Here is a 22,084-nt window from a genome sequence, read left to right on the forward strand (position 1 = left end):
GCCGAGTACGAAGACTTTCGTCCTCGTCCTCGGGGTCCTCGAGGGGTTCGTCTCCCTCGGGCAGGTCTCGAGCGAGGCGCAAGCCGAGGAAGGCTAAGAGGTCTCGGACCTCGCCTCGGCGGCGTGGTCGCTCGTCACCGGCCAGGGGCGGGGCCTTGCAAGTTCGGGATTTGCGGGTTGATAACCCCATTTTGTTCCGGTCTCCGGCCAGGGAGAGCTCTCGGGCTTCCTCGCCCGGGCCGAAGGGGCGGACCTCGGTGCCTCGGACCCCGGGGGGATCCCCGAGGGGTTCCTCCAGGCGCACCCGGTCTCCGACTCCGTCGAGGTCGCAGGACTGTGTCTCTTTGGGGTCGGGGTCGGGTAGGGAGCCCAGATACTCCAACCAGGCCTCTCCCTTCGGCTCTGCCGGGAAGTCTCGGTCTCCCTCTCCTCCTGCTAAACCCTCGTCCTTTACGAGGTTTGTGCAGGATATGGCTGCGGCTTTGGGTGTTGACTTGTCGGAAGGGTCCACTTACACCAAGGAGTTTTTGGAGGAGCAGGATCTCCCTGCCCCCCCCAGGGAGTCGCCGCGCCTTCCAATTAACAAGGTCCTCTGTCAGACCTTTCTGAGGAATCTTGAGGCTCCATTGACGGTCGCTGTGGTCCCCGCCAAAATGGAGTCTAAGTATCGCACCCTTCCCATCAAAGGGTTTGAGAAGGGCCAACTTTCCCACACTTCGCTTCTGGTGGAATCGGCAGTCAAAAAATCTCAGCCTTCCCGGGTCTCGGCGACGGTCCCGCCTAGTAGGGAGGGCCGGACCCTTGACAAATTTGGGCGCCGTCTCTATGCGAACTCTCTGATGGCGACCAGGGTCCTGAACTACGCCTTCTCGTACTCTTCCTTCCTCCGTACGATGGTGAAGGACCTCCCCTCCTTTCGGGAGGTGATGCCTGAGTCGCATAGGGACCGGTTCGCCACCTTTAGTTCCAACCTGACCCAGCTGCGCCTCTATTTATTCCACGCGATTTATGATGCATTTGAACTCGCCTCGAGGGTCTCAGCCTGTGCAGTGGCCATGCGCCGGCTGGCGTGGCTCCGTACCCTCGAAATGGAGGCCAATTTGCAGGAACGCCTGGCTAATTTGCCTTGCGTTGGCGTGGAATTGTTTGATGACACTTTGGATGCGGCGACGGAGCGACTTTCCAAACAGGAACGCTCTTTGGCCTCTCTGGTGAAGCCGAAGCCTAAGGCGCCTGCTCAGCGCCCTTTCAGGCAGCCTCCGAGGAGATACCCTCAGAAGTCCACACCGGCCTTCTCCAGACCGCCCCCTCGAAGACAGCCCCAGCAGAGTAGAGGCGGCCCCTCTAAACCTGCCGCGCAGGGGGCCGCTAAGGCCGCGCCGTCCTTTTGACGGGATAGGCGGTTGGGGGCGGGCCCCCACCGCAATATCGAGCCACCCCCTCCCCATCGGGGGTCGGCTGACGGCCTTTGCCGGGGCCTGGTCGGTGATCACGTCGGACGCCTGGGTGCTCGGGATAATCTCAGACGGCTATTCGTTGAACTTCTGTCCGCCTCCGGACTTGCCCCCCGGGGCTTGCCCTCCCAATCGGAACCAGCTGCCCCTTCTCCTGGAGGAGGCCAGGGCCTTGTTGAGCCTCAGGGCGGTCGAGGTGGTGCCTCGCGATCAGATGGGCCTGGGATTTTACTCCCGTTACTTTTTGGTCCCCAAAAAGACCGGGGACTTACGCCCCATTTTGGACCTCCGGAAGCTCAACAAGTTCCTGGTCCGAGAGAAGTTCCGTATGTTATCGCTCCCGGTTCTCTATCCTCTTTTGGAGGAGGGGGATTGGATGTGCTCCCTGGACTTGAAGGAAGCTTACACCCATGTTCCGGTGCATCCCGCTTGCCGCAGGTTTTTGCGGTTCCAGGTCGGGGATTTGCACCTGCAGTATCGGGTTCTTCCCTTCGGGCTGGCATCCTCCCCTCGGGTATTCACCAAGTGTATGGTGGTGGTGGCGGCGGCCCTGCGCTCGCGGGGTCTACAGGTCTTTCCCTATCTGGACGATTGGCTGATCAAAGCCCCGTCCAGGGAGGGGGTTATTTTAGCGACCCGACAGACTATCAGTCTTTTACAGGGCCTGGGGTTCGAAGTGAACTTCCCCAAATCTCAATTGCGTCCGGCGCAGTATCTCCAGTTCATTGGAGCCGTGCTGGACACGGTTCGCCTTCGCGCTTTTCTCCCCCCGCCCCGGCGGGAGACTCTGCTTCGGTGGAGTCGGCATTGTCGAGGGCAGTCGCAGGTGTCGGCCCAGCACATGATGGTTTTGCTGGGTCACATGGCGTCGACGGTTCACGTCACGCCGTTCGCTCGCTTATACCTGAGAATCGCGCAATGGACTCTGGCGTCGCAGTGGCGCCAGGATCGCGATCCGGTGTCTTCCCGGATATCAGTAACTCCTTGTTTACGTCGATCGCTCCGTTGGTGGACCGACTCTTCCAATTTGTCAGGGGGTTTGCTGTTTCGCGTTCCTCCTCACACCAAGGTCTTGACGACGGACTCTTCCGAGTACGCGTGGGGAGCGCACCTGGACGGTCTGAGGACGCAGGCTCTGTGGTCGGCCGAGGACCGTCGGTGCCACATCAATGTGCTGGAGCTTCGCGCCATTTTTCTGGCGGCGCGAGCTTTTGTCCACCTGCTGCACGACCAGGTAGTACTCGTGCGGACGGACAATCAGGTAGCGATGTACTATGTCAACAAGCAGGGGGGTACGGGCTCTTGGCCTCTATGCCAGGAGGCTCTCCGTCTTTGGGACTGGGCAATTTCCCAGAATATCTTTCTGCGGGCGGTCTACATTCAGGGAGAGCAGAACCAGCTTGCAGACAAACTCAGTCGTCTTCTCCAGCCGCACGAATGGTCTCTGAACTCCCGAGTACTTCGCGAGGTTTTCGACCGCTGGGGAACTCCTCAAGTGGATCTGTTTGCCTCTCCGGAGACTCGCAAGTTACCCCTCTATTGCTCTCGGATCTACTCTCCGGATCGTCTCGAAGCGGATGCCTTCCTCCTCGAATGGGAGGGGAGGTTCCTTTATGCGTTTCCACCGTTCCCTCTGATTTTGAGAACGCTGGTTCATCTCAGATCGGCCGGAGCCTCCATGATCCTCATTGCACCTCGGTGGCCAAGGCAGCCCTGGTTCTCCCTACTTCTTCAACTCAGTACCAGGGAACCTCTACTTCTACCGGTGTTTCCCTCTCTGCTGTCTCAGAGTCGGGGTTCGCTGTTGCATCCCAATCTTCAGTCTTTACATCTGACTGCTTGGTTTCTCTCCCTCTGACTTCGGTTCCGGTGTCTCGGGCCGTGAGGGACGTTTTGGAGGCCTCGCGTAAGGTCTCGACTCGGCTTTGCTATACTCAGAAATGGACCAGGTTTTCTTCCTGGTGTTCTTTGAATAGTCTGCAACCAGATTCGGTGCCTGTGGCTTCGCTTCTGGAATATCTTTCGCATTTGTCTGAGTCTGGCCTGAAAACGACTTCCATTCGGGTGCATCTCAGTGCCATTGCAGCATTCCATCGGCATCTTGAGGGTCGTTCTCTCTCTCTTCATCCTCTGGTGACACGTTTCATGAAGGGGCTAGTGAATATCCATCCTCCTCTGAAACCTCCTCCGGTGGTGTGGGATCTTAATGTGGTCTTGGCTCAGCTTATGAAGCCTCCCTTTGAACCCATCGACAAGTCGCATCTTAAGTTTCTTACTTGGAAAGTAGTCTTTTTGATTGCACTCACATCTGCTCGTCGAATCAGTGAGTTACAGTCCTTGGTTGCGGATCCTCCTTTCACGGTCTTTCATCATGATAAGGTGGTTCTCCGCACCCATCCCAAATTTTTACCTAAAGTTGTGTCTGATTTCCACCTCAATCAGTCTATTGTCCTTCCGGTGTTTTTTCCGAAGCCCCATTCTCATCCTGGTGAGGCGGCGCTTCATACCCTTGATTGTAAGAGGGCGTTGGCCTTTTATCTCCAACGCTCCAAGTCTTATCGGAAGGTTCCTCAATTATTTTTGTCCTTTGATCCTAATCGTTTGGGACACCCGGTTTCGAAGCGCACCTTGTCCAACTGGTTAGCTGCTTGCATTTCTTTTTGCTACGCTCAGGCTGGTCTCCCGCTTGCGGGTCGCGTTACGGGTCATAAAGTCCGGGCGATGGCAGCTTCTGTGGCTTTCCTCCGATCTACACCTATGGAGGACATTTGTAAGGCTGCCACTTGGTCTTCGGTTCATACGTTCACCTCTCACTACTGTCTGGATACTTTGTCCAGAAGCGACGGCCGGTTTGGCCAGTCGGTGTTACGTAACCTGTTTTCATAATTTGCCATCCTCCCACCTGCCCTTTTTTGGTTGGCTTGGAGGTCACCCACATGTGAGAATATCATGCCTGCTTGTCCTGGGATAAAGCACAGTTACTTACCGTAACAGGTGTTATCCAGGGACAGCAGGCATATATTCTCACAACCCGCCCACCTCCCCGGGGATGGCTTTCTTTGCTATGTTATGGAACTGAGGACCACGAGGTGGGGATGCGCCCTCTAGTGGCAAGAAGGCTAGCACATGCGTGGTGCAGTGTGCAAACTTGAAACTTCTAGCAAGTTTGCTTGAAAAGCTGTCCGCGCTGGGGCTCCGTAGATGACGTCACCCACATGTGAGAATATATGCCTGCTGTCCCTGGATAACACCTGTTACGGTAAGTAACTGTGCTATCTGTTCATTTCCAGGATGATTACAAAGAGACTTCTGGACTTTTCCAGAGGAGTTACAAGAAGAATGGTGTAGTATAGTTTAGGGAATGGGATACGGCAAGGAGGATTGGGCTATTCCAGTGGCTATACAATTCGGGATGCTGTACAGAGAGGATATAGTGCAGTTTCAGTATATATGCAGTTAGGGAAGCAGTTGACAAGCTTGGGCTTTGAGGGGAAGGGTAACTGGTGAAGAAGGGAGGATGGGGGAGTCACGCTGAGGGGAATGGTCAGAAGATGGTGTTCTGTTGATCTTAATGTTCTAGATGGAGTGTATGGTATAAGAAGACGATTGAGAAATATCAGTGAATTTGTAAGTCGAATTCTGAAAATTATTAGTGTTATTTTATATGTGATTCTATAAGAAATTGGAAGCCAATGTGCATTTTTCAGAAGGGTGGTCACATGGTTGAACATTTTTGAATTTGTGATAATTTTTTTTGCTGTGTTTTGAATTATTTGTAATCTAAGTTCTTTCTGAGAGATGCTTTTATATAATGAATTACAGTAATCTAACCTTGATATTATAAGTGAATGAATTAACCAGCGCTTTTGTTAAAGATCTGATTAAGCGTAATTTGTAGTATCTTTTTTTTTTCTCCGTGTTGTCTTTTCAGCTCAATTTGACCTGCCCTCAATCTACAGGGCCATAAATGTTTTATTTGTAGCTAACTAGGATTACTTCTCAATTTTAAACTCATATCCAGTTGTTTTTCAAATGTGGCTACCGGTGTGTTTGGGGTTTTTTTTTGTCTAAAAATGGCAAGAAGGAATTCATTTCTGCATTTACTCAAGTGACCATCAAAACATTTTTGCAAGAACATGTCTTCTGACTATCTCAACTAGACTGCAATTCCTTTAAAAGCCTTGTAAGAATGTATCATGAGTTGGGCCATTAGTTATCACTTTATCCAGTGGCTAAGAATCCCATTCTAGAATCTGAACATTGCTCACTCAGCAGCTTGGCAGCATAATGAGCACTGCCACTTACTTAACCAGTAGGCCAGTTCAACCAAAGAAGCCCAGCCTTCCTGTTAGTTATCAACCTTTCCAGTTGGCTAGGAAATTGCATCTTATCTTCTCTTTTTTTGTGAATGAGTGATGTAACCTATGTCATCATGTAATTATTGATCTACATTGTGCAATTCTAACTGCTGTAGTCTGCTGTACATCAACCAAATGAATGGAGTAGCTGAATTTGAATTTTGGCTGTAGACTTACAACTTATATCAAACATTTTAAAGTTTAAGTATCTGAGAAGAAAAGGAAATCATCTCCACTTCCCTCGTTCTCCGTCTCTGTGAACAACACTCTCATCCTTCCTGTTTTGACTGCTTATAATCTCAGGGTCATCTTTGACTCCTCTCTCTCCTTCACTGCCCAGATAACAACATGTTGCTCAAACCTACTGCTTCTTCCTTTATAATATTATCAAAATCTGACCCTTCCTCTCTGAGCACACTGCCAAAACATTTATCCATGCCCTCATCACCTCGCACTTAGACTACTGCAACTTGCTACTCTCAGGCCTTCTGCTTAGCAATCTCGCTCCCCTCCAATCTGTCCAGAATTCAGCTGCACGACTTATATTCCGGGAGAGTCGCTATATTTATGTTATCCCTCTGATAAAGTCACTTAATTGGCTTCCCATCCATTTCCGAATACAATTCAAACTCCTCTTACTAACCTACAAATGCACTCACTCAGCTGCCCCTCACTATCTCTCTTCACTTATTTCCCCCTTTGATCCCCCCTGTGAGCTCCGCTCAGCTGTAAGTCCCTCCTATATGTGCCCTTCTCTTCAACTGCTAATTCCAGACTCCGTCCCTTCTGCCTTGCTGCATTATATGCTTGGAACAAGCTGCCCAAATCCCTACTGTGGGCTCCGTCTCAGGCAATGTTCAAGGCCCAGTTAAAAGCCCATCTCTTTGAGAGTGCTTTTGACTCCTAACTCCTCTCACCTTGGGTTCTGCATCCCCAACCCTATGACATGTCTATCTGTCCAAGTTATCTATAACAGTATTTCTCAACTTCTTCAAGCCAACTACCCCCTAAGTCTAACAAATATCAACCAAGTACCTTGGCTCAAGCTCCGCCCCAGACCTGCCCAAGCTCTGCCCCAGACCCCCACCCCTATAATAATAGTACTAATCGTAATGCATTCATTTTCCATATACACACAGTATAACCTTATTAATACATAATGGTAACCACAAAATTTTAAAAAGCACAATGTATGCAGAGAAAATGTTAGTTATCATTTATATTTATTTGTTTTTTTTCAAAGAGGTCAAGGCAGATGACTTTAAAATATGCAATGTCGCCTCAATAACAACTATAGAAAAATAGACAAATATAGGGCAAAACACAGAAAGCAGATATAAATTCTCAAAACTGACACATGTTGATCACTAAATTGAAAATAAAATCATTTTTCGTACCTTTGTTGTCTGGTGATTTCATGAGTGTCTGGTTGCACTTCCTTCTGACTGTGCATCCAACATTTCTTTCTTTCTGCCTCCTGCCCGCTTTCCCTCCTCCGGACCTCATTCCATTCTCCAACCAACATCTTTCTCTGTCTCTCCATGTCCAACTTTTCTTCCTCTCTCCTCCACCCCTATTGGAAAAATTTTCCCCCTCTCATCCCCCAGATCATGTGCAGCATTTTTCACTACTGCCCACCAGCCCCATGCCCATTTATCCTTCTAATCACCCCTCTCCAATACAATGCCACATCTCGCCCTCCATCACTATGTCCAACATTCCTCCTCCTTGCATCCCCTTCAATCTGTCCCTCTGTTCTCTCTTCACCACCATATTCAACATTTCTCCCTCTCATCCTTCTATTCCCCATGCCTCTCTACCTCGCTTCTTTCTCTCTCTATGCCCAACAATTTTCCTTTCTTCCTTTTCCCATGTACACCATCTCTTTCCCTCTCACTCACACACTCATGCCCAACAATTCTCCCTTTCAATTCCCTCCCTCCTGTGTCCCAAGTTAGTGCCCCGCTCATCCCTCCCTACTGTGTCCCATGTTCATGACCCCTCCCTTCCTTCTGTATCCCGAGTTGGTGCCCCCCTTTTCTGCCTTCCAACCTTTGTCCCAAAATCATGCCTCTCCTATGTTTCAACACACTTCTTCCCCCCTTCCTTTCTCCCTTTGTACCAGATCATGTCTCCTCTCTTCCTTACTTGCTCGAGCCGCACTCATTTCTTTCAGGGCCTCCAACTGGGCTGCTTCTTCTGCCTTCAGCAGCACTTGCAGGGACGCACAGGCAGTGGTTCACACGCTGCACATGGCTAATCCACAAGCTCTGACGTCAGAGAGTAGGCTTCCAGGTTTGCTACATGCAGCGTGAAAGAGCCGTTGACATGTCCTTCCATCAAGTCTCACCGAAGGCAGGAGGTAACTGGGACCTCCCCTCCCCCCGCTGACCCAGAAGGCTTTCCTCTGACATCAGCTCTGAGTCTTCTGGGTCAGCTTTGGTGGAGGGACTGGGCAGGAAGGAGGGATCCCTGGCTTCGGCGGAGGGGGGCAGGCAGGAAGCAGGGATTCCCGGCTTCGGCGAGCGGGCAGGTAGGCAATATCCTTGGCAATGGCCAGTACCGCGTACCCACAACAAGCGGCTCACATACCCCTAAGGGTACATGAACCACGTGTTAAGAAACACTGGTCTATAAATGTCAAAATGTACAGCACTGCGTATGCCTTTCAACGCTATATAAGTAATAAGTAGTTGTAGTAGTTGGTTGGCCTGTCAGTGAAATTTGAAATGACTTAGATTTTATGAACTAAGATGCTCTGTTTTTCATTTCAGAATATGCAGAATTTCTTCATTGCAAAGGAAAGAAATTTACAGACTTTGATGAAGTTCGACAAGAGATAGAAGCAGAAACAGAGAGAGTAACAGGAGCGAATAAAGGAATTTCTCCTATCCCCATTAATTTGAGAGTCTACTCTCCAAATGGTTAGTAGAGAAAATGAGGAGTGGTGTCCTCTTATGATGAATTTATTAGTGGTCTAATATTCCCAAGAAGAGAACTAAAATCAAATTTACCTTTAGATAGCAATTAATAGGATGAGTGTTCATTTTTTCAATAGCTGATGAATGCTTAAATTTTTGCTTTCTTTTGCAATTCTATATAGTGTTAAATCTGACGCTTATTGATCTGCCTGGAATCACCAAAGTACCAGTTGGGGACCAGCCTGTGGATATTGAATGTCAGATAAGAGACATGATTCTGCAGTTCATTTGTCATGATAACTGCCTGATACTGGCTGTGACACCAGCTAACACTGATCTTGCAAACTCGGATGCACTGAAACTTGCAAAAGAGGTGGATCCTCAAGGTAAGGTCTGCAACACAACTTACGAGTTATTGAATACAGGGAAAACTGAGGTTTGTTGGATAACAGAGAAGAAAGAAAATTCATGTATGCCAGTGACTCTTTTGGGTGACAACGATAACGATGATTGATACTATTAAATATTTTGGTGTTTTGACTGATGTGCAATATACGTTCAGTGATTATAGGTATGCGACATCACATAAGTTGAGATCTATAAGGAGCTCTGAGGATGAGAACGCCTTTTTAATACTGCATTGACTGAGATGGATCAAACACTATATTGGTGGGAATCACACGAATTTAAGAATATTACAGGAGCTACAGAATATTTCTGTTTGAATATTAGAGCTCACAGGTATGACATACCTGTCTCCCCACTTTATGAATATTATCACCTGTGCAATACTGTATATTATTCTGTTCAAATTAATGTTTTTTATTCACAGAGGGTGTATTAAGAAAAGGTTCCTCAAACACTTGCAGACTTATTGCATCCTTATATTCCAGCTAGGACTTTGTTCTACATCTATATTGATGCTTTGGCTATGACTCATCTGATGGCTAATAGAAAGGGTTGTTTTTAAAATTATTTAGCACCTTTCTGGTGGAATGTGCTTCCTTTGATTTGGACTGAGAAATCTTTGACGCGCTTTAAACCTAACCACAACATATTCCGAAAGAAACTGAAAACTCATCTATTTGATACTTAATCACCTGTATCCTCTCTTTCCCTCTCCACCCCTCTCCTACCTACCTCTTCTCTTCTCCCCCCTCCTCCATCCTCGCCCCTCTCTATAAGTTGCCTTGAGCCTGCCTAGGTATGAGCGACGCAGAAAAAGAAGATTAGATTAGATTTCTTAGCTTCAGCTTAAGCTGTTCTTGAACCAGCAGGTGTTATCCTTTCAAACCAGCAGATAGAGGTAAAGAAAACTGAATTCAACCAGTGACATTACCAACTATATTGTGTGTTGACCTCTGGAACAATCCAGTATTTTTCTTTACCTTCCAGCAGGTGGTAGCTTGTACTGTTGTACTGTGGTGCTCAATCTGCAAATGGACTTTTTCAAGTTGATCTCTTTTGGATTCAGGAGAGTGGGAGCTGGACTTTCAGCTCATTGTGGATTGCTGGGGGCCCTCTCAGTTCAACTTGATGGCTTTTTGAGCCAATGTGAAAGTGGAGTTCATCAGTCGATGGAGGAACTTGACAGCTCAGGGGATAGATCCTATGCTTCAGCCTTGGCCAATAACGGAGCTACTCTGTTTACTCTGTGGCCTTTAGGGGGTTGAGTGGTTGCGTAGGATTGTGTATCATCCTCATCTGGTCTTGTTGGTGGCACTGGATTAGCCTCACTGTCCTTGGTGTAACCCCAGACCTGCTCACACACTGTCCATGGGCACTGGCCAGCTTGTCAAGTTGGGCACCTGCGACTGGGGCTTACAAAAAGACATTTGTTTGGGAGCAGTTTTAAAGTCTATGACCTGGAGCTTCATAAAGAACCCTGCTTGAAGGATCTGCTTGGGCTGTGTACCCTCTGAGATGTATAGCAGGGGGCAAACCGAAACCACCCTGACCCCCTAGTGTGCCTCTTGGAAGCAGAGGAATGCTTAAAACCTTTATGCCGCAGTTCAGGGAGCCAGGGAGACCATGCCTCTTCCATATTCTTAATCAGCTTCTCCAGGTCCTCATCAAAAAGCAACCTTCCCCCTAAAGGGCAGCTGACTCAACAGCTTCTTGAAAGCTGTATTTGCCAAAAACTGGTGATCAACCACTGAGCAGGAAGCCAAGCGGACCAGATTGTACAGAACATTTGCTAAAAAGTTAGTCCCTAACCCCAAGCATGTCTGGCAGCAGCAGGAGGCTATTAAACTCCTTGAAGGGAGCACGTCTCAGGCAACTGGTGTTGAACCCAACAAGGGATCAGGCAATATTGGACCTGTTGCTTACCAATGGTGAAAGTGTCACAGAGGTCTCGGTGGGAGACACATTGGCCTCCAGCGACCACAACATGATATGGTTCAATCTTGGGAAAGGCTTCACTAAATCTGCAACACTAACCAAGGTCCTCAAATTCAAGGACACAAACTTCCAAGAGATGGGTGACTTTGTTTACCAGATGCTACAAAACCAAGCAGAAACCGATAGTGTGGAAGAAATGTGGTCGACTTTGAAAGCCACCATACAGGAAGCGACGAACTGTTATGTTAAGCTGGTAAGTAAACGCCATAGAAACAATAAACCACAGTGGTTCACTGCGGAGATCTCAGACCTCATCAAAGAAAAGAAAAAAGCATTCATCTCTTACAAACAATCAAGGGAACAGGACTCCAGAGCAGAATACCTGACCAAGTCAAAAGCCGTCAAAACAGCAGTCAGGGAGGCTAAATTCAACATGGAGGAATCTCTAGCAAAGAACATCCAGAAGGGAGATAAATCATTCTTCAGGTACATCAGTGACAGAAGTAAAAACTCAGGGGGAATAATACGTCTAAGGAAACCAGACGGAGACTATGTGGAAAAGGACTCGGAAAAAGCCCAATTGTTAAATGAATACTTCTGCTCTGTCTTCACCCAAGAAGCGCCGGGGCATGGACCTCCGCTACAGACAAGGGCTGACTCAGTAGACCCATTTAGCGATTTCAAATTTACGCCCAACAGTGTCTACGTGGAGCTGTCAAAGCTCAAAGTTTACAAGGCAATGGGACCGGACAACCTGCACCCCAGGGTGCTCAGGGAGTTGAGTGATGTCTTGGCGGAGCCGCTGTCAGCGCTCTTCAACCTCTCCCTTAGTTCAGATAGCATCCCGTTGGACTGGAAGAAGGCTAACGTCATTCCACTCCACAAGAAAGGCTTCAAGACAGAAACGGCAAACTACAGACCAGTGAGTGGGGAAACTCGCTTTGATAAATGAGCATTTTGGATTACGAGCATGCTCCTGGAACGGATTATGCTCGTAATCCAAGGTACCACTGTACTTAAATTCACCTGCCTCTAGGAGGTCATTTATTATTTTCTCAACCTCCATACATATGAGTTTTCTCAGAATTCTACTTTTACCTCTAGTAGAGCATAGAGTTTTCTATTCTTTTATTCCGTTAGGTTCCTTCCCTTGCCTCCGCGTTCTTGGATTTTCAGTGCATCATAAAAGTGTCTCATTAAAAAGCAACTTTTAAAGGACTGCTGGCATACTATATGTATTACAACCTAATATAAGTCAGCAATTGAATCCTGAAAAATTAACACTTGAATCCATGCACTAACCCATAAAACTCACAGAATGAAAAGGTAGTGGCAGTTGCAAGATATGAGCACATGAATTAAGAAAAACAGCAACATCTGCTTTTGCTACTTTTTTAATTCTGAATTTTAATGATTATTGCATGGATTTAAGTGTTGAAGTCAGAATTCAATTGTTGACTTGTATTTGGTTGTAATACTTATAGGGTGCCAGCAGTCTTTTTCTTCACTGAGGGTAGATGTACATTTAGAATCACCTTTACATATGTGGTTATATGACATGATTGACACTTGGTTTTGTATCTGAAAAACAGAGCAATATTTTCAAGGTGTTTTATAATGGAAAAGCGGAGACTTAGAGGAGACATGATAGAAACCTTCAAGATCATGAAGGGCATAGAAAAAATAGACAGGGACAGATTTTTCAAATTAAGGGGATCAACAAGTACAAGGGGGCACTCAGAGAAATTGAAAGGGGAGAAGTTTAGAACAAACGCCAGGAAGTTCTTTTTCACACAGAGGGTGGTGGATACATGGAACGTGCTACCAGAGGATGTGATAAACAGAAGCACTCTACAGGGGTTCAAAGAAGCTTTGGATAGGTAATGTAATGTAATGTAATGTAATGTAATGTAATGTAATGTAATGTAATTTATTTCTTATATACCGCTACATCCGTTAGGTTCTAAGCGGTTTACAGAAAATATACATTAAGATTAGAAATAAGAAAGGTACTTGAAAAATTCCCTTACTGTCTCGAAGGCTCACAATCTAACTAAAGTACCTGGAGGGTAATAGAGAAGTGAAAAGTAGAGTTAGAGGAAAAATAAAAATAAAATAAACATTTTAACAAGACAGCATTGATCTAAATACTTTGGAAGGTAGAAGAGAGGAGAGAAAGGAATAGAAGCAGAAGGGGGAGCCGTTGAACAGTAGAATTCTGGAGAAATTTAAATGATAGAAATAGAACAAAACAAAGACAAAAGGCAAAACAATAGATAAGATTAAAGATAAATCATAAGCTGGAAAGAAAAATAAAATAAAACTTTGTCTTCAATCCACGGTTTCAGCGTCAGGTACTTGGAAGACAAAGGGATTGAGGGGTACAGATAAGAGTAGAGGTAGATTATAGGGATGGGATTAGAGGTAAGTTACAAAATTAATCAGGGACCACTGTTCAGGCACTAGGCCTGATGGGCCGCCGCGGGAGCGGACTGCTGAGCAAGATGGACCTCTGGTCTGACTCTGGGGGCAACTTCTTATGTTCTTATGATGCACTGAAAAGTTGCTTTTAGTTACTTACCTCCTCTTTTATCAAGCTGTGCTAGAGATTTTTAGCGCAGGCTGGCGAGGTAAGTGCTCTGATGCTCAAAGGAATTAGCATTGGAGCATTTACTACGCAGGCCTGTGCTAAAAACTTCTAGCGCACTTGACAAGTCATTTAAAGATTTGCATGTTTGATTTATTATGTATATTTTTTATAAATTTATACTGTGATAGTAATATTTATTATATTATCTGTTTTAAGTACAGTCTATCATTTCTTTGGGATATTTATATAACTTCACTTGGTTTATATTGTATGTATATATGTTATGATTTGTCTGTTTAACAATCGCTGCCACTGAAGCAGCCTGCTGTAGGTGAAATGTGGCCCACTTTGGGTATTTTAAAAGAAGTTTGCTCTTCATCTTTTCTGATCCATTGTCATTTTTGGATGAAAAAATGGACAAGTTTAACAATGAAATTATTTGACTTGCTAAATAGTTCTTTAATTTTAATAGCTATGTTGCATTAGGTTGGCTATGTCTTGTGTAACTTATTTTATCCCAGGACAAGCAGGCAGCATATTCTCACATGTGGGTGACATCATCCACGGAGCCCCAGTACGGACAATTTAAAAGTGCATCGCCACTTTAAAAAATTTAGAAAGTTTGCGATAGCCCGCACCACGCATGCGCGAGTGCCTTCCTGCCCGATGTAGGCGCGCAGCTCCACAGTTCTTAGTTTTTCCGCAGAGCGGAAAAGTTGCGTTTCTCAACATTCATTGGAATTTTTTTCTTTCCTTCCTGCTGTCGCGTTCAAATCTTTCCTTTCTTTCTTTTGTTTGGTTATTTTAACATAAGGTTAGATAAAAAAAGAAGGGTTCTCTCTTTTTTTTCTTCAGCGTCTGATGAGAGTTTCCGGCCGAGCCTTGTGTATTCACCTCGGACATTGACTTAAATTTAGCTGAGGTGATCTTCCCGTCCATGTCACGCCCGTCAACGTTTTTTTATAAGTAATATTTATCTGTTGCCTGAATCCGCACCAGGTACACAACAGTGCCTGGGGTTCCACTCTTCAAAAGCGCACCACAAACAGTGAATCCTTCAACAGAAAAAGTGTTCGGTGTCATTATCGACACCTTTGACATCGAAGACATTGATGACTGCACTGACCGATGTAACATTATCAATTTCGGTGTCAACTTATCCGGTAAGCCAGCTTCAGTCCAACAACTGCCCAGATAGGGCTGCAGGCCACAAAGGCATCGAGTCCATTCATGTTGGCTAAGCAAACAACCCCTTAAGCGACTAGTTCCAACATTGAGGGGTGATGCAACTTCTAAGTCATCCTCTCTGGAATGTGTCACAGCACCAAAGGTACCGGCGAGCAGACCAAAGGTACCGGTGCCGACTTTCGAACAGAAGCTTGATTCTCAGTTTGGTGAGGAGTATGGGACAAGTTTTATCTAATTACCAAGATGCAGACTTCTCTGGTACCGATATGGCTGCAAGACCTTCTGGTACTGTCAATGTTGCAACGATGCATCGTCAGGATTCTTGACACAGTCATCACCATCAACGCTTGCATCAAGGCATCACTGTCAGACTTCCTCTTCAACGATGAATTTCCACACCGGATTAGAAGGGAATTCAGAGACTAGATTCAGCTACTTCTCCCGACGTTCACCTCTCCAGCACCGGAACGGGCACAGTCTGTCTACCATTGCCAGTTCCTCTGGTACCGTCGATGCTTTATTGGTGCGTTCCAAGGACTCTCGATGTTCATCCAATCCTGTCACTCCTGCATCATTCTCTGCTCTATTGAATAATTCTTCTGTTTCCAAGTCTGGCAGGAATTCGATGGATTCGAGGAAGGTCTGAGACTCCGACACCGGATCAGCGCAAGTCGCAACATCGTTCCTTCTGTTCTCTTGGACTCGTTGCTCCAGGTTGGCTCCAATCCTGTTCCTTTACCATCCACTACCGAAGTGGATGATGCTCCTGCATCAAAGTATCTGAACATTGTACCTGCCGGTTTTTCCAGTGAGAGACTTTTCTTTCCAAACGGACCTTATAATTTAACTTTGGTGAGGAATCTAATATGGGTGTAGAGCCTGTAAAGTTGGATTCCTCCACTTCTTTTTACATCCGACCTTACATAGCAGACGTCTCACTATTCCTGCTTCTTAAGGTCTACCGTGGAGAATCTAACATGGATGTAGAGTCTGTCAGTTAGATTCCTCCATGTCTTCAACTGCACATTTTTGGCACATACTTGACTGCTTATAGTGCTTTACAGTTGGCGTCCAGAGTTTCTTCTATGTCGGTGCCCATGTATGGATTAGCACGTTAACTTCTGGATGTCCATGTATCCTTTCATTGCAGACTTCAGCATTCCACCATGGAGTATCGAGCCTATAAGGTGACACTTTTGTTCTTGTTATTTGTTACCAATTGGACAATCTATTGCGGGAGCTAACAGGGGTGTAGAGCCTGTAAGTTAGTTTTCCCGCCATTTTGGATCCTTTCTTTTGGTTTTGATTTAAATACAGGATCAACCGGGTATGTTTTTTCTTTGATGGCTTCCACTGTACCATCAATGTGAGCCGGTACCTTTCAACAGGCATCCAATGTCCTCAAAATGTTTTTCTCCTAAGCTTTTTTCTTCATGCCAGAGGTTTGGGAGTCAGAAAAAGACCAAATTGGATCACTTCTCACTATATCCAACCCACAATATAATTCTAGATCAAAAGGGGGTCTTTTTGGATACAAAAAAAAAAAAAAAGTCAAACATTTGAGGACTTTAGAACAAATCAATGTATATAACTCACATACATATCTTCCCACAAATAATTCACATGCTACTCAAACTGTTCAAACAGTAACCCATTCCTTGGAGAACTCTCCTAAGTAATATATTAACTAGGAGGTTGAAGTATCATACCATGGCACAGCCTCAGAACATAAAACCTCTTATAATGTATATGTTATTTCAGGTCCTTATCCTGGATGGTTAATGCCATATAGTCATATACGTCAAACCTCCTTCCCACCCACTCATTAAACTTTATAATCTTAATCAAAATAAAAAAATCACAATTTAGCTTAAAAAAACTGGGTAAAAGAGAAACAGCAACATTTATCTAAGAGCCATATTGCCAAATCCAACGTTCCCAGTTCAACCAAATACGGACCAACTTTTCTAAGATTCACGTTGTCTTTAATGAGGGACTTTTGAAGTTGTTTAAAAGATGATAAATCTTGCTCAAGCTTCTGAACTGAAGATTTAGAAACAGTCATGTCCTCTTTTAAATCTTTAAGCTCCTTAGTATGTTGGATCAGTTTACCTTCAATATATTGGAAATTGGGGTTAATAGTCTTGTCAAAATTTGCCACCAGGTCCCATAAGGACTCCAGGGTCACTTGAGAGGGCTTTTCCCAAAATACAGGTTTTTGTTGAGTGCTTACCCTCAGGAGAATTTCCTTGGCATTGCTCTGTCTAGGTTAATCCACCTCCCATAGCTGAACAAGCCCCCGATTCTCCTGCAGAGACTCCCTGAATAGGGAGCTCTGCCTCCATGCTCTCCGGTGTAATACTGGCCGCCTCAGGAGAAAAGATCTCCCCCAACTCCTCGCCCCTTGGAGAGCTAGTGATCTGGGGCTGTGGGGGTGGCGCTCGCACGTCGGGAATAAGAGTGTTATCCGGCCCAAGAGGAGCAACTCCGGTCTCGCCAAGCCCCAGCACCCTCAGCGGGCTGATCTCTGACATCATCGCAGTGGCTCCCTGCATTCGCCACACTAATTCTTCAATATTGCTGAAAGTCGGCAATCCAGTGCGCCACAAGGCGCCAGCAGCCCTCCTGTCTCTCCTTTTCGGCATCCCAAGAACAATATCGGGCTACACAGGCCACCAAAGAAGAAAAAAGAGCCAGGAATACCGCTGTTCAGCTGCGCACATCTATTCAGCAGCCATCTTGGATCTGGAAAAATTTTATATAGAGGAAAATAAAGATGAGGCTTGATAACCTTCAAACTATTTTTCATTGATCAGTTCTACTTGGATACCCTTATCAAGAGGTGGAAGTTACTTGACCTTTAACAGAAATAAATTTAGATAGCTGCTCACGACTCAGTGCATCAGGGGAGCGTCTCGGGCCTGCCCATCGTCCAACGTTGGTTCTGACGCCACAGGACGCATCAGTGGACTCTGCTCTCCTGGAGACAAGATGGCGCCTTCACTGGAGTGTTTGCACGCCTCAGTCTGCGTGCCTCTTTCCGCCAAGGATTCATCTGGGTTCTGCATTTGGGAGCTATGCTGCAGGAAAGTGTCCTTCAGGCCGATAGGTAATGTGGATTCCTTCGGGAAGACCATGACTTTAGATTTTCATTTCACTATTAGTATGACTTAAAAAGAATATTTTCCCGAGGACGGTGTCTCCATGCCTGCTTCAAGCTGCCATTTTAGATTAGCCCCCCTCTCCAGAGGTTTTTCACCAAGGACCTAGTGTTCATAGTGCGTCCTTGAGGTCTCAGGACCTTCCAGTCTCTCCTATGCAAGCTTGATGCTTTAAGGATTCTTGACTATAAGGTGTGTTCTTAGCATCATATCACACCCTATTGTTTCTTCAGGATTTGGGGTTTGAGATCAACGTTCTAAAATCACAACTTCATTCTTCTCCAAATCTTCAATTTACAAGACTCGGCTTCTCACCTGTCTCTTTACAAATGCCTGTAAATTTTGTCCTGTATTTTATTGTGAATGCCAATTGTAACCCGTTCTGAGTTCCCAGGAGAACGGGATAAAAATCCAAATAAATAAATGAATGTCTCCCTCAGTAGTGTCAAGACACCCTTCTTCAACTTGGTACTCTGGGTGCCCAATTTTGAATGCTTTCAAAAGCGTATTATGATTATTCTGGGACATGGTCTTTATGCGGCGTTTCTTCCTCAAGACCATCAGGACACTTTAGCCTTGTCACCAGCCAAATGCTAGTTCTTCTTGAACACTTGGTCTTCAGACATGGGACTTTAGCTTCACAGTGGTCTCAAACGATCTCTGCAGCCACATTTTTATCATTTCTTTGATGGTTGCTTAAGTTGTGGATCAACTCTTACATCCTAAGAGTCTTCTCTCCCACATGCCCCTTCGTCAGAAAGTTCTAACTATAGATGAATCAACTTGGGCTTATGTGGTTCATCAGAATGGCCTTCACTCTCAGAGTCATTAGTCATCCAAGAAGCAAATTTCACATCACTCCTGAGTTTAAGAGCGATTTACTATGCTCTCAAAACTTTCCATTTTTTTAAAATGATGTAACATGTCTTTTTGCTTTGTATGGCCAATCAAATAGCCATGCTCTCTACCGCTGAGTATGGAATATAGGTTCTCTCCTTTGTCAAGAGGCCAGAAGATCTAACTGTGGATGAGTGATCATAACATCTTTCTCAAAGTTGTTTCCATGCAAGCAGATTAGAGTTACTTAAAGACAGCACAATTCTTCAATCTCACAAGCAGATGCTCAATTCTGCACTCTCCATCCCGTTTTTTTCCTCAGTGGAGAGCTTCTCAAAGATGGATCTGTTTGTGTCTCCCCACTAACGCAACTTATTTCTGCTCCAGACTCTACTCCTTTCAACGTCTTGAGACGGACGGTTTTTCTTCTTAATTGGACACACAACTTCTCTTATGCATTTCCACCCATTCCTCTCATTTCAAAGTCAAAAATGAGTTGGCTACCTAGATTCTCTTAACTTCTTGGTGGGCCAGGCAGCCTTGATTCCTCCTGATACTTTGACTCGGTATCCAGGAGCCCATACCTCTGCATATATTTCCATAGTTTCTTATGCGGAGTCAAGGATTGTATCTGCATCCCAATCTGCAGTCTTGGCAGCTGACTTGGTATCTCTCAGGCTGAATACACTAGTCTTCCTCTTTCTCAGCCTGTAAGATTTATTTTGGAAGCTTCTTCATCATGATGATCCAACCTCCGTTTACTTCCACTGATTTTGGATTATGACTTGCTTTCTTTCGGGCTGAGTTCTGCTAATATTTGTCTCTCTCAGCCAGGTTGATTAATCTTAGAAGCTTCCAGAGTGTTATCAACAACAGTGAACACGGTTTTCTTCCTCATCATCATCTTCTGAAATCCATCTCAGTTTTCATTAGTTTTGGGTTTTCTTCTTCATTTCTATAACTCTGCTCTCATGTTTACATCTATCAGAGTCCATCTCAGTGCTATCGCTGCCTTTCATTACCCAGTAGATGGTAAACCTCTGCCTGTTCATCTTTGGGTCTTTAGACTCCCGAAAGGTCTTTCCATTTACACCATCTCTACATATGGCAGATCCACCTTTTTCACATGCTCCGCAGAAGTTCCAAATCAATCTTCTGGAACTCAGAGCAATTTTTAATGCTCTCAAAGCTATCCAGCATCTCATCAACAATCAACTCTTCTTGCTTCACACGGATAGTGTTCCACCATGTCAAAGTAGTTCTTCGAACATACCTGAAGCTTCTGTCGAAAGTCGTCACTGAATTTCATCTCAATCAGTCGATTTCTCCTGCCAATGATTTTTTTCATAAGACTCTTTTTCACACAGGAGAAACAGCTCTTTATTCTTTGGATTGCAAGTGAGCTTTGGCCTATTATCTCAGTAGGACAATGGCTCAAAGAATATCTCCTCAACTTTTTCTCTCCTTTGATCCTAGCAAGTTGGGGCATTCTGTTTTCTAGAGAATGATTTCCAACTGCTTAACTTCCTGTATGTCATTATGTTATGCTCAAGCTGGGCTGCAACTGGAAAGTCATGTCACAGCCCACAGAGTTTGAGTTATAGAAGTTTCTGTAGCTTCCCTTCGATCTACTCCCATTGACGAAATATACAAAGCTGCTACTTGGCCCTCGGTTCATACATTCACCAAACATTATTGTCTGGAATCTTTTTCCAGATGGGATGGGCACTTCAGCCAGTCAGTATTACAAAATTTATTTTCCTAAAGGCCAACACTCCCACCATCCCATTTTGGTTAGCTTGGTGGTCACCCACATATTGAGAATATGCTGCCTGCTTGTCCTGGGATAAAGCACAGTTACGTACCGTAACAGGTGTTATCCAGGGACAGTAGGCAGCTATTCTCACATCCCACCCACCTCCCCTGGTTGGCTTCTTAGCTAGTTTACTGAACTAAGGAGCTGTGCACCTATGTCAGGTGGGAAGGCACTCGCGCATGTGCGGTGCAGGCTATTGCAAACTTTCTAAATTTCCTAAAGTTGCGATGCACTTTTAAAGTGTCCGTACCGGGGCTCCGTAGATGATGTTGCCCACATGTGAGAATATCTGCCTGCTGTCCCTGGACAACACCTATTACGGTAAGTAACTGTGCTTAATTTTCTTTCCATTTTACTGTTGCAGGCATTAGAACCATTGGCATGATCACAAAACTTGATCTGATGGATGATGGAACAGATGCTAGAGAGATTCTGGAAAACAAATTGCTTCCTTTGCGCAGAGGTAATTAAGAACATAAGAATTGTCAAACTGAAGATCCATCAAGCCCAGTATCCTGTTTCCAACAGTGGCCAACCTAGGTCACAAGTACCAAGCTAGATCACAAGTAGTAAAACAGATTTTATGCTGCTCATCCCAGGAATAAGCAAGCCATCTTAATAATGGCCTATGGACTTCTCTTTTAGGAAATTATCCAAACCTTCATTAAACCCTGCTAAGCTAATTGAATTCACTACATTCTCTGGCAATGAATTCCAGAGTTTAATTACACATTCTGTAAAGAAATATTGTCTTTGGTTTGTTTTAAATCTACTTGAGCTGTCTCTTCTCTAAGCTGAAAAGCCCTAGCTGCTTTAGCTTTTCCTCATAGGGAAGTCATCCCATCCCTTTTATGATTTTTGTCGCCCTTCTCTGAACCTTTTTTAATTCCGCTACATCTTTTTTGAGATACAGCAACCAGAATTGCATACAGTATTCGAGGTGCAGCCATACCACAGAGTAGTACAAGAGCATTATAACATTTTCATCTTTGTTTTTCATTCCTTTCCTGATAATTTCTAACATTCTATTTGTTTTCTTAACCACCACTGTACATTGAACTGAGAGTTTCAATTTATCCTCAATGATGACTTCTAGGTCCTTTTTCTTGGCAGTGACGCCTAACATGGAACCCTGCATCATGTAGCTATAGTCCGGGTTCTTTTTTCTTGCATGCATCACTTTGCACTTGCTCACATTAAATGTCATCTGCCATTTTGATGCCAGTCTCACAAGGTTCTCTTTCGATTTTTCACAGTCCTCTTGCGATTGAACAACTTTGTGTCATCAGCAAATTTAATTATCTCTCTAGTTATTCCCATCTCTAGATCATTGATAAATATGTAAAAAAAACAGTGGTCTCAGCACAAACCCCTGGGGAACCCTACTATTTACCCATGTCCATTGAGAATATTGAC

At 45.2% G+C, this 22,084-nt stretch overlaps 1 protein-coding gene across 7 annotated transcripts in view; it reads left to right on the top strand.

Moving 5' to 3' along the window:
- DNM3 (dynamin 3) overlaps positions 1-22,084 on the top strand; it is a 241,736-nt gene that overhangs the window by 13,980 nt on the left and 205,672 nt on the right. For all 7 annotated transcript variants that reach the window (XM_033961013.1, XM_033961014.1, XM_033961015.1 and 4 more), the window contains exons 3-5: positions 8,587-8,736; positions 8,916-9,119; positions 21,033-21,131. In XM_033961013.1, coding sequence (XP_033816904.1) covers positions 8,587-8,736; positions 8,916-9,119; positions 21,033-21,131 — 453 coding nt within the window. The remainder of the gene's footprint in view (positions 1-8,586; positions 8,737-8,915; positions 9,120-21,032; positions 21,132-22,084) is intronic.

This window comes from Geotrypetes seraphini, chromosome 10, assembly GCF_902459505.1.
Source record: "Geotrypetes seraphini chromosome 10, aGeoSer1.1, whole genome shotgun sequence".
NCBI lineage: Eukaryota > Metazoa > Chordata > Amphibia > Gymnophiona > Dermophiidae > Geotrypetes > Geotrypetes seraphini.